The sequence below is a fragment of the Podarcis cretensis genome (assembly GCF_951804945.1).
Source record: "Podarcis cretensis genome assembly, chromosome: 6".
NCBI lineage: Eukaryota > Metazoa > Chordata > Lepidosauria > Squamata > Lacertidae > Podarcis > Podarcis cretensis.
In genome coordinates this window covers 51,002,051-51,015,136 of record NC_137175.1, presented here as the reverse complement: position 1 = coordinate 51,015,136, position 13,086 = coordinate 51,002,051, and the positions used below count along the sequence as shown (strand labels likewise).

Genomic DNA, 13,086 nt, shown 5'->3' with positions numbered 1-13,086 from the left:
CCTTTGTAGTTCTGTTCTTTGTTTACCCCAGAAATATGTGTGCTTAATTAGTTTTGGTAGTTTAACTTTGTTCCTACATGGGGTTTGTGGAAATGCTCAGAAGAAATCTGATTGGTTCTTACGAAGACTCTGTAAAAAGCTCTTTTGTGAATAAAAGGACCTGGGCCAGGGGCTGGAGGGAGAGAGAGACAGAGACTATTATACGCACCCTTCCCAGAGTCTTGCTGGTTCAAGCCTCTGTGTGTATTCTTATTAATCAGAGTTCAATCCTTCCTTTACTTTGTGAACGCCTCACTCCGACAATTATCTTATTTAGTAAATGACAATCTGGATGTAGCATTGGTTCTGACTGAAATTCGTCCAGATTGCCCCAAGGGCAGAGACATACCATTCCCAAAAACTGTCCTTGGCAAAGAGGAAAGCAATAGCCAATCCACTGAGTGACCCTGAAAATGTGGAAGAAATGGGCTTTGTTTTTGACTCCCGTTCCACCCATTTACAGTGGTGCCTCGCAAGACGAAATTAATTTGTTCCGCGAGTTGCTTCGTCTTGCGATTTTTTCGTCTTGCGGAGCGCGGATTCCCCGGGGTATTAACGGCTTTAAGAAAAAGGAAGCAAACTCGCAAGACGTTTTCGTCTTGCAAAGCAAGCCCATAGGGAAATTTGTCTTGCGAAGCACCTCGAAAAACGGAAAACCCTTTCGTCTAGCGAGTTTTTTGTCTTGCGGGGCATTCGTCTTGCGGGGCACCACTGTACCTTTGTTACCCCTTCTTGTTTCACCTGTTTTTCAGATAAAGATAAACCAATTCAAAGGATGGGACGATAAAGGTCTGTATAGAGCAGCTGTTCTTTTCACCAAAGATCAAACATTAAATGGGAAGTAGCTTTGCACCATGCTGGGACATCTTAGTTACAACTGAAATCAACCTCTCCGAGGTCCATATCTCGGTATGACGTTAAAGTGCTCAGGGGAAGTCCCTAGACGTCTGACATTATTTGAAAATCACTGCCTTAATGATGGCCAAGACATCAAGTGTTTGATATCCGTGTTGTATACAGGATTTTGCTTCCCAAGGTATGTGGCATGACTAAGGGCCTATGCAGAGCTTGGGAGGTGGACCCGAAATCAAGGGAAATGTCTGGAATGCTGTGTGGTCAAAGACGCCACTGAAGTTTGTGTCTGCAAAGTTAAGAGAGACCACACTGGAGCTAATATACAGGTGGACGTTATCCTGGTTAAACTGGGTTGCATGAATAACACTGTGTCTATGCTGTACTGGGAAGGGATGCGGTAAAACTGGCGCAATGTTTCATTTGTGGTGATCTTGACCTGTGGTACTACTCAAAGAAATCATGGATATTCTTAACCAGAGCTTTTCCTGACCCAGGACTTGCCCTTATTTCAGTTTTCTCTTTCACTATGCAAGGCTGGTAGGCAAAGGTATGCTTAATTGCATTAGCTGAAAAATTGACAAAATGTCATTGTGTGTTGTGAGGCAAAATAAAGAGAGATAATTTTGTATGTGCATGGGGTCTGTTTTTGCATTATCTGGTGGGTCAAGGTGTACCTGCAGGACCCCGGATCCTCACAAAACTTTTTGATTAGACCTATTACTCAGACATCTGTTATTTGGAGGTTTGACAAATGTGTTGCACTGAGAGTTCTTACACAGATCTGCATTCCTCTATATTACACATTTATTTTGCAGTTAGAAGTGATCATGCATGCTAGGCTGAAGCTCTGGTTTCGTTATATATTTTTACAATTTTTTACCTTTTATTTGTATACAATTGATCTGGGCTTACTGTATAAAAAATTAAGAAAATGAGCATTTAAAAACAAACAAAGAGAAATTAGCTGCAAAGTTATTACAAATAATAAGGTTAAAAGGATTGTGAGGAATAGAGTTTATCTTTTGGAATTTTCCCTATTGCAGTAGCCAAATGCAAAGGCTACACAGAACAGCACATCAAGCAGCACAGTAAGGGACAGGCAAACAAGAACTGTATTATTTACCTAGTCAACCGATGGTTTCCAGAATATTTGTTTGGTATTTGAATTCAGATTAGATACTCCTTCTGAAAGGTTTTGATGGATTAACCTACGCCTACAACTGTCATTTTAATAAAGTCTACTGCAGGGGTCGGCAAGCTTTTCTTGCCTCGGCCTGGTGACAATCGCACAGCAGGCCAAAAGGCAGGGGAGCATGTGCCCGTATGTGTGCAGACAGGCTATTTCCAGTGCACATCCGGGTCAGAGGAGCACCGGAAATACAGTGGTGCCCCGCAAGACGAATGCCTCGCAAGACGGAAAACCCGCTAGACGAAAGGGTTTTCCGTTTTGGAGGTGCTTCGCAAAACGAATTTCCTATGGGCTTGCTTCGCAAGACGAAAATGTCTTGCGAGTTCCTGCGGGGTTTTTTCCCCTCCCCCCCTTTTTCTAAGCCGCTAAGCCGCTTATCTGCTTATCCGCTAAAAGCCACTAATAGCGCTAATCTGCTAAGCCGTCAATGGGCTTGCTTCGCAAGACGAAAAAACTGCTAGACGAAGAGACTCGCGGAACGGATTCTTTTCGTCTTGCGAGGCACCACTGTAGCGTGTGCGCACGCGTAGGAGGCCCCTGCGCATGCGCACAAGCTGTTTCTGGTGCTCTTCCGACCCGGAAGTGGGTCCCCAAACCGCGCCGGTAAGAGCGGGGGGGTGGTGGTCGCCGCGGGCTGGATAAACGAGGGTTTCAGGCCTTATCCGGCCCCCAGGCCAGATGTTGGTGACCTCTGGTCTACTGCTTGCAACCTGCTGTTGCATAAGAAGCAATGACTCTATATAGTCAAGAACACACACACACACACACACACACACACACCATCTTTAATTGATGGTCTTAAAAAATACACATCTATACAGGTTGACTTGGGATAACTCAGAAGGGAATACCTAAGGAACTGTATGACTAGACACAGTAGAATTGAACAGGTTCATGCAGTACCCTACCAAATAGATACAACATAATTGAAATACAATACTGCAGAATATCATCCACCCCTGAAAGTAGGATGAACAAAATACCCATACTTCCCTCTCCCCCTCAACATGCAAATCAGCATAAGGCAGTCAACTCTAAGAGCTCAGCAGGCAGGCAGCTAAATTAGATATAAGAGCTGGGCCTCTATTATCTCAGTCAAGGATCAGAGACAGCAAACAACATACCGGTGTTGTGGATCCTGGAGGAATGTAGAAGAGAGGCACTCCATTTCTAGTGCTTTCAGGGATTGTGAAGTGTTCTGGCACACTGTCAAACGACTGTAGGTGAACCAGCATCTGATCTGTTTGGTTGATGCTGAAAAGACAACATCACCCCTACCAGTGACATTTACATTACACCAGTGCATTGTCAATGCTGATCTACCAGAGACAATTACCATCTCCTATTCATACTTTCCTTACAAGCAGCGATAACTCTTTTGCTCATGTAATGAAATTGTCTTCTGTGCCCAGCCACTGTCCAGCACCAGAGATGGAAAACAATATGTTTAAGAGCAGCAGTAGAAGCACTGCTCCTTAAGAGTGAATACACAGCTTCAAAGAAGAAGATACATACTGCCCATGATGCCTTTGGGAAGGAAATATGGAGAGCCACCACCCCAGTAATAGGGCAGGCGCTAGCAGACTTACCTTTGCAAAGTGTTCCAGAAGCGGCGTATCACAGTTGTGCGGTACAGGCTGGTGATAGGTTTCCGCATGGTGCAGCTGATGTCGTGCAAAATGTCATAGCTGCCCTCCATAGTCACTTCCACCCATGTACTACGTTTAGAAGGGTCCAAAGGCCATGGGGCCACTGCCAAGTATTCAATTCTCATATTGTGCTTCCACAACAGGACTAACTTCACTTCTAGATGAGTGCCACCTATAAGCATGCAGTAAGATTGAGAGAAACGGGTTATAGTCAGCGTCCCATCTTGCCCCCACCCCCACTGCACTACGCCTTGAGATGGATGTACATGCATCATTTCTCAAAGAGGCACAGATTCAGGACCTTTAACAGAGCCGACTAAGATCAGGAACACACAATTAAAGTGCCTTTCTGTGAAAGATAACACGGTCAATAATTTTACTTGGCTCATTCACCCCAGATGATAGCAACTATCTCGTTTTTAGACCCCATGGGCCACGGACCACATAGGGAGAGTATAATATTTATTATTTCAACAGACTAACAATCCCAGTGCATTTGAGACAAATTGCATGTTTCTGAATCTAACACAGAAACATCCACTTATCTGCTGTGCATGCTTGAATTTCTTATTCATGCAGCTACATTTGGCAGCAAGTATTCCCTTGAAGAATACTTGGCCTCACAGCTCAAAATGTGCTGGGACTCTGGCAAAATAAGTTTCTATGCACTGCGTGGCCTCCGTTGCATCAGCTTTCTGGTCTCTTTTCTAGCTTTCTACTTTTTATTCACACACTAACAGCCAAAAAAGCTCCATTGTGTTCATATACATAATATATTAGTCAGAATATGGCATGGCACAAGATTTGATGATGAAAAACTCAGCTGCTTGCCCCCTTTTTATTTTATTTTCTTTTTAAAAAGATATTTTTAGCTTCTCTGGAGACAAGATCTTTTTCTTAACAGAACCCCCCCCCCAAAAAAAAAACTAGAAAATGGGATTAAGAAAGGGATAGCGAATCTGCAGCCACCCAGATGTTGTTCTATTACAACTCCTATCACCCTTGACCACTGGGGCTGATGGGATCTGGAGTCTACGGTCATCTGTAGGGCCACAGGTTCCCATAGCAGCTTTAAGCTGAGTACAATGTGGGAGGGATGGGGAGAAGATATATACAGTTCCATCATGCTTACAAGCTTTTGCGCACTGATGGTGTGTTAAGCTGGCCCATGGTCCATGGGTGCCCAATATTTATGCTGATTTATATGAAGTTCTTGGATACATGGATAGACAAACAGAGCCAAGACATTCTGGCAAGCTTCACTGGTGAGCTAGAATGTGAACCTGAGGTCACCACATTCAGACCCAATACTACATCCGTCCCAGCACCCTAGCTCTTAGGGCAGGGGTCTGCAACCCGCGGCTCCGGAGCCGCGTGTGGCTCTTTTACACCTCTGCCGCAGCTCCGAGGCGGATACTAGCGAGGGGAGGAGGCACATTGTGCGCCCCGACACTCCCCACTGTGGCGGGCGCTGTACTGGCTGTGAAGTCGCATGGGGGCGGTGCGTGCGTTAGTCACGCACCGTCCCGACGTCACCTTCCCGCCCGCCTGCCCGCTACATTGTAAGGGGCATGTACGCTGGTCACTGCATTGAAAGGGGGCATGTACGTTGGTCACTGTTTTGAAGGGGAGTGAAGAACACACACACAAAAAAAGGTAACTTGTTAATTTAACGTTTATTTCTATGAGGAGGAGTAATTCTGAGGGGTCAAACAAAGAAATAATAAAAAAGTGACAAAAAAGTTATTTTTATAATGGCAAGTTTTGCGGCTCCCAGTTTTTTTTTCTTTGGAAATGGGTCCAAGTGGCTCTTTTTGTCTTAAAGGTTGCAGACCCCTGTCTTAGGGGGCAGTAAGAAAACCCCTGATGGTACATGGTGTGCTTGAGCTATATTCTGGATTAGGGATGGGGAACATTTCAGTCCAAGGGCCACATTACCTTCGGGGCAGCTTTCCAGGGATCACATACTAGTGGTGGGTGGGGGACAGAAGCAAAAGCAGCAAATGCGAATTTTACCTTTGTACAGGAGGATAGTTCCTACACACATTTGTACACCCCTGCCCTATCCTTCATCCCAGTTAGCAGGAGGCCCAATCAGAGTCCAAGGACACATTCCAGCCAGGCGAAACTCGAAAAACACTCAGCTGTGCAATGCAAGGCTATCGAGGGATGTGGCCAGAGGAAAGTTCTGAGGGCCAAACTGAGGGGATTGGAGGACTCCGTTTGGCCCCCAGAACCTGCTCTAGGTATTGTCTGAGTGGGCATCAGATGAACACTGGCCACACTTCACAAAGCAGAGTAAGATTACTGGGAGTCACCTTTTGTGACGTTGACCTCGCGGATACTATAACCCTCTCGCAGCCGGACAGAGATGATACTGATAAGATCAGCATGTACTTCCTTCTCCGTATGCTTCTTCCGCCTCATAGCCAAGGCAGGGTTGCTGCTTGCGGAAACAAGGTGTTCATTGAACAGCCTGTGCTGGGACACTGCAACGACAGTAGACAATTATGCCAGTTATTCCCACCCTTAAAAGAGGGTCCCAAGGCACTTTGCAAGGGCCTCCAGCAGCTACTACAAAGAGTCAACCACACAACTGAAATGCTAAGGCTAGAAGTCTAGGACGGAGACAAACTGTACTTGGTAGGATGCTTAAAATAACATGCTTAGAATTGACCACACTTTTCTTCTTTAAAAGGAGCAGAACGGAGAAGCCCTGAACTACTGCTGTAATGCAGACCTCTTCAGCATCAGCTGAACCTTAGGATATTTAGTGGAGGGCCTGCCAACAACTTGGTCACCAACAGATTGTCATCTAATAATTTATCAGAAGCGGGTGTTCCCTGTGACAGCACTGACCCTCTGGATTTCCCTCCCAGTATGGCAGGCACCACATTTGATGAGCTTCAAATGAAGATACATCTGTTCTGACAAGCTTTCCTCAACCCTCAAGATGTTTTTAAAAGTGTGCTGCTACATTTCTGCTTTACTAAGATTTCACTATATTACAGCGGTACCTCAGGTTACATACGCTTCAGGTTACATACGCTTCAGGTTACAGACTCCGCTAACCCAGAAATAGTGCTTCAGGTTAAGTACTTTGTTTCAGGATGAGAACAGAAATCGTGCTCCGGTGGCGCAGCAGCAGCAGCGGGAGACCCCATTAGCTAAAGTGGTGCTTCAGGTTAAGAACAATTTCAGGTTAAGTACGGACTTCTGGAATGAATTAAGTACTTAACCTGAGGTACCACTGTATATGGTGCTGTTGCATTTCAGATATGATACGGCTATGGTTTATACACACACACACACACACACACACACAATAATATATTAAATATTAAGGGGTATATAAATGTATGAAACTGCAAAAAGGTCTATGAAACAAAACCGTGCTGTTTTGTTTGATTTTGTTTGGTTCTAGGCCAACTGTTTTTTAAAAATGAGGCAAAGAATAGCCGAGAGCTTCCACAGTCCTGCTTATTCATCCTTCAATCTCATGCAACATCCATCACACCCACTATCTTGCAAAGGTGGCCTACTATGCATTCACACATCTCAAACATGTTCAAGGTTCTTGGGCCTTTTGCACTAGTGAAGACAGGGTGGGTAAGATGGGGAGTATTTCTGAATTCCATGCAGAATAAGCTCACCACAGTAATACTCAGGGTTCAGTGATTCCCCGCTGCGCAGAAAGGAGTACAGCAGAAAAGCTTTGTGGTAGACATTCAGGTCCAAACTAGAAGGCTCCACCTCAGGACATGTGGAGAGGTATGTACCAAACGTTGCCATGGCAATGAACTTCATGAGCTCCACATTGGGAACGTGACCAAAACTGCAATCGTAAGAGTAGACTCCACCCACCTGGGGAAAGAAAAATCACATGACACTTTCCCCTTGAAACAGCTCCTGCCACCTATATTGTAATGAACTCAATTTCAACCCATCCTGCCGAAGTGTATGTCAAACTGCTGGGTGCACAATGCAAAAAATAAAAATAAAATTCTACAGCTTCAACCCATGCAATTATTTCACTTTGTGCTCCAGAAGTGAAGACGACAGCACCTTCCTGTTTGCAACACACAAAGCAATTTTCTCATCAAGCCCATTTCACATTAGTCTACATATACGCAATCATCCTGTCTCCGAAATTACAGGAAGAGGATTGGCTTTATATGTGACAATGGGCATTGCAACTCCTAACTCCTTCTGTATGTATTTCTTCTTGCTTTTAGACGAAGGCCTGAAAAGTACGGTACTATAGGCCCCTGCTTAGAGGATACCTTGGAGCAATGATCCAGGGAGTTGGGCATGAGAATAAAATTTTAAATGTCTAGCACAGCGGGTGGCGCTGTGGTCTAAACCACAGCCTCCTGGGCTTGCCGATCAGAAGGTTGGTGGTTCGAATCCCCATGACGGGGTGAGCTCCCATTGCTCGATCCCAGCTCCCGCCAGCCTAGCTGTTCAAAAGCATGCCAAAAAAGTTAAAGTAGATAAATAGGTACCACTCTGGCGGGAAGGTAAACAGTGTTTCTGTGCGCTGCTCTGATTTCGGTGTTCTGTTACACCAGAAGCGGCTTAGTCATGCTGGCCACTTGACCCGGAAAAGCTGTCTGCAGACAAAAGCCGGCCAAGATGAGCGCCGTAACCCCAGAGTCGTCTGCGACTAGACTTAACTGTTGTCAGGGGTCCTTTACCTTTACCTTTTAGCAGTTCACTAATTCACCTGGAACAGGGTGCAGGCTGCTGTTTTAAACGGTTAGGAATTTATTTAGTGGGCTGCTTAAAATGTGAACTGCTTTAGGGATGATAGTTGCTGACACCTGTCACATCTGAGTAGTTGGGTTTGATTTTTTTTTTTTAAAAAAAAGCTTTGGTATTTAAAACCGAAGGCGGCATTACCTCGGTAATTGGCAATGCAAATTCAAATTTCTAAACTTCACTGATTGCTCAAGACAATGTTCTCAAGGAGAAAGGAGTATAGGTGAACTCACTCATTCTTCAACAGTACATAGGCTGAACAATGTTGGGATTCGAGGGATACTGAGTAAGTCTGCAGGCTTCAACAGGCTGATGCAATACTCTGTGAAGTGCTGGGTCAGAGTGACTCAGCAAGAATGTGATTGGCTATCACCTGTTTTAAAAGGAAAGCCTGTTCAACAGTTGGTGTGGTGGTTGTGCTGTGGTGGAGAGTATTCATTTGCCTTAAGGAGCAGGTACTCTGTATGGACTGTTTTTGTAAATACCTGTATATAGCTCACATTAAAAAGACTGCACTGGGAAAAACCTGGGACTCTGAGCGTTTCTGCTAAAAGCGCCGCGAGGAATTCGCGACAAACAATTGGTGCCAAGACTGGCTGGTGTGGAGGAGCTGTGCTGTGCCACTGCCCTTCCAAGACTAGTGTTACTGCCACTTACTGGGACATGGCAGCATCAAGGTGGCAGTGAGGTTGAAGCTTCATGGACACACCTGCAAAGTTATCTGGGGTGTCTGTGCAGGTCTAAACCTTGATGCAGCCCTGCACTAGGTAAGCAACATCTACATAGCTGTCAGGCCACTTCCCCATCCATTCTTAATTCCCCCCCCCCTGCTGTAAGCAAACAGAAATCCCTCTGCTCAGTGCTTCCCCCCCCCCAGGGGGTACTCAAGTGTATGCAGGCCCAGCGCCTCTTTTTTTCCTTGCTAAAAAGTGTGGCACTTACTGTAACAACTTCACAGTGATTACCGGCACCTATTTTTCTGGGAGGGGAGGAGCACTGGTCTCCCCATGTTCTACCATATATTGGGTAAAATTAACAGCATATTAAAAAATCAAGAGTTGACAAAAAAACTGTTTTCTTACTTAGGCTTTTCTTTTCAGTAGCTAGGTGTGCAACCCTATACATGCCTGCTCAAAAGCAAGCCCGATATACAGTATTTTAAATGGGATCTACTTGCAGGCCAGTGCAGGGCTGCAACTGGGACTTAATCCTAGGTAAGGATTATAGAATTTCAGCCCCAGCTATCACACAATTGTGTGCCACAAAAATCCATCTGGAATAAGTGTTTCCGCCAGATTCCTAGGCAGCATTACTAGAAGTCCCAGTTCACCTCCTAGCAGGCATTGGGAAAGCAGGTAAATCCAGAAATGCAAGAGGAAACTGTTGCCAAGAGTTATGTGGCAAAGGTGGAGATTTCTGGAATGCTGGGCACCACAGGCAACAGCCTTGTTTTCCCCTGAAGGCTGGCTGGATTAGCTCTGATCACAGTGCATGCACAGTAAAGAACTAATGTGCCTGTCTTCCACAGTACCTGAACAAAGGAACAAGCCACAGTCCCACTGCGCAGTTGGTTGAGCAGAGTCTCACAGACTGCTACATCTGGGACACTGGTGACACCATCTGTGATCACGATAATCCCTGCAAACAAACAAATATTAGCAGTAGATGGGAGAGGGCAGGCGTTCTAAAAGGAATCTAAGAGTTAAATCCCAAGGGAGACATACAATTCATGGATAGGGGTTAGAGAATGGCTACTTTAATTCTAGAGGAGGCATGCAGTAGCTTCCTCAGATTCACAAGAGGATGTATTCTCTCTCTCTCTCTCTCTCTCTCTCTCTCTCTCTCTCTCTCTGTGTGTGTGTGTGTGTGTGTGTGTGTGTAAAATCATTCCAAGAAAGAACCACAAAATGCATATGTGACCATTCTGAAAAAAGAAAGGAAAAGTTCTACCTTTCCCAAGATAGACTGAAAGCTGTAAGAAAAGTTTTGCTACGTTGTTTAGATAGCACCTAGGGAGCAGCCCGAGGCAAGATGATCAAGCAGTAAAGTCCACTGTAGTGGGAACAACCTTGACTTTCAGAGAAAGGCCAGGACTCAAAACCTCATGATTTGTTAACCCTCAAAAAGTGGATCACCTTTTCTTTTTCTACTTTCTGCATAATTTTTATTGTTTTTTAAATCATAACAAACAAACAAAAAATACAGCAATTTACACCTTGTTGTCACAGATTTCTTTCTATAAGACTTCCTTCAGCTTCCCCTCAAATCATCCATACCCTAATTTAACAAATTCACACAAATCCTGGCTTATATTGACATTATTTTCTCTTTCCTTCTTTTTCTCTTTAGACAATATTCCAACCTTTTCACAGAGCTTTTTTAAACCCAACTAGCGTTATCTGACCTTCACTTATATTTTCCAGATATTCCACGAATTTCCCCCAATCCTCAATGAACCTATGATCTTTTAAATATCTAATTTTCCCCGTCAATTTATCCATCTCCGCGTATTCTAGTAGTTTTGCTCTCCATTCCTCAAGCGTCGGTATGTTCTGTTGTTTCCAGTTTTGAGCCAATAGGACCCTTGCGGCTGTTGTTGCATATTGAAAGAATTTACTGTCATTGTTCTTTATATCACTTCCTGCTAGGCCTAACAGAAAAGCCTCCGGCTTTTTCCCAAAGTTGTATCTTAATATACTCTTCATTTCATTATATACACTTTCCCAAAAACCTTTGATCTTTCTGCAGTCCCACCACATGTGGAAGAAGGATCCCTCTTTTTCCCTGCATTTCCAACATTTATTGCAAGTTTTATATATTTTTGCTAATTTTGCAGGTGTTATATACCAACGGTAAAACATCTTCATAAGGTTCTCTTTTAACGTTATGCAAGCTGTAAATTTAAGATTTTTTTTCCCAGAGTTTCTCCCATTCTTCATAGTATATATTATGGCCGATGTCCCTTGCCCAATGAATCATCACCGACTTCACTTCCTCATCTATCAAGTTATGCTCTAATAGCATATTATACGTTTTAGAAAGAATTTTATAATCATTGTTTATTATTTCAGTCTGGAATTTAGATTCTTTATCCACGTATCCTCTCTCTTTAATGTCTTGTCTAAACATTTCGTTTATTTGGAAATAGTGTAACCAATCATAAACTTTTTCTTTAACCTGGTCATATGGTTTCAGTTTCCATGTCCCCCCTACTTTTGTTAACAGTTGTTCATAAGTTATCCAATCACCTCTCATGTTTACTTTTTTCACGCTCATAACTTCCAATGGGGATAGCCAGTGTGGTACTTTAGGTTCTAGTAAAAATCTATTCCTCTCCCAAACTTCCATTAGAGGGCCTTTAAAGATATGTGTTGCGAAACCTTTGTGTTTCCTCTTCCCCTGCCATAAGTACGCATGCCATCCTGCTCTGTTGTCGAACCCCTCCAGATCTAATAGTTCCTTATTTTCCAATTTTATCCACGTTTTCACCCAGCAAAGGCACGATGCCTCATAATATAATTTCAGATCTGGCAGAGCAAATCCCCCTCTTTCTTTAGCTTCTGTTAACAATTTAAACTTAATCCTTGGTTTTTTGCCCTGCCAGACATATTTTGAGATTCCTCTTTGCCACTCTTTAAATATCTTAGTGCCCTTGATTATCGGTAAGTTCTGGAACAGAAATAACATTCTCGGGAGAACGTTCATCTTAATTAAAGCTATCCTACCCCAGAATGACAATCTCAGCTTCCCCCACCTCTCCAAGTCCTTTTTTATCTCTTTCCATACCTGCTCATAGTTATTCTTAAATAGGTCTATATTTTTCGGGGTTATCCATATTCCTAGATATTTCACCTTTTTGGCCACTTCTATTTCTGTTTGTTGTTGTAATTCCTCGATTGCCTTCGAATCTAAATTCTTCACCATTATTTTAGTCTTTCTTTTATTTAACTTGAAGCCAGCCACCTTACCAAATTGTTCCAGTTCTTCTAGTATCTCTTTTATTGAGTTCAGTGGATCTTCTGTTGTTATTACTAAATCGTGTGCGAACGCCTTAACTTTATATTCATTTTGACCAATTCTAATCCCTTTTATTTTCTTATTTTGTCTTATTGAGTTCAGAAGTACTTCCAGTACTATTATAAATAGCAACGGGGAGAGTGGGCAACCCTGTCTTGTACCCTTCGCTACCGTTATTTCTTCTGACACCACGTTGTTTATAATCAATTTGGCCTTTTGCTCCGTATAGATTGCCTTTATTCCATTGAAGAAGTTCATACCGACCTTCATATGTTCTAACTGTTTTAGTAGAAAGTCCCAAACTATATTATCGAATGCTTTCTCTGCATCCACGAACATCATTATGGCTCGCTTATCATACCTGGCAGACAAGTATTCTATGGAATTTATTATACTTCTAATATTATCTTTCATTTGCCTGCCCGGCAGAAAGCCCGCCTGATCTCCCTGGATATATTCTGACCATATGTTTTTAACTCTACTTGCCAGTATTCCTGCAAAGATTTTATAATCAACATTTAACAGCGAAATCGGCCTGTAGTTCTTAACTTGCGACAGATCTGAATCTTGTTTTGG

General features: G+C 43.5%; 2 protein-coding genes across 6 annotated transcripts in view; one reads left to right on the top strand and one right to left on the bottom strand.

The window, feature by feature from the left end:
- MED8 (mediator complex subunit 8) overlaps positions 1-13,086 on the top strand; it is a 299,444-nt gene that overhangs the window by 244,243 nt on the left and 42,115 nt on the right. The window lies entirely within an intron of this gene.
- SZT2 (SZT2 subunit of KICSTOR complex) overlaps positions 1-13,086 on the bottom strand; it is a 94,103-nt gene that overhangs the window by 57,128 nt on the left and 23,889 nt on the right. For all 5 annotated transcript variants that reach the window (XM_079980206.1, XM_079980210.1, XM_079980207.1 and 2 more), the window contains exons 7-11: positions 10,025-10,131; positions 7,386-7,596; positions 6,051-6,221; positions 3,673-3,904; positions 3,208-3,337 (exon numbers count right to left, since the gene is read on the bottom strand). In XM_079980206.1, the coding sequence (XP_079836332.1) occupies positions 3,208-3,337; positions 3,673-3,904; positions 6,051-6,221; positions 7,386-7,596; positions 10,025-10,131 (851 nt within the window). The remainder of the gene's footprint in view (positions 1-3,207; positions 3,338-3,672; positions 3,905-6,050; positions 6,222-7,385; positions 7,597-10,024; positions 10,132-13,086) is intronic.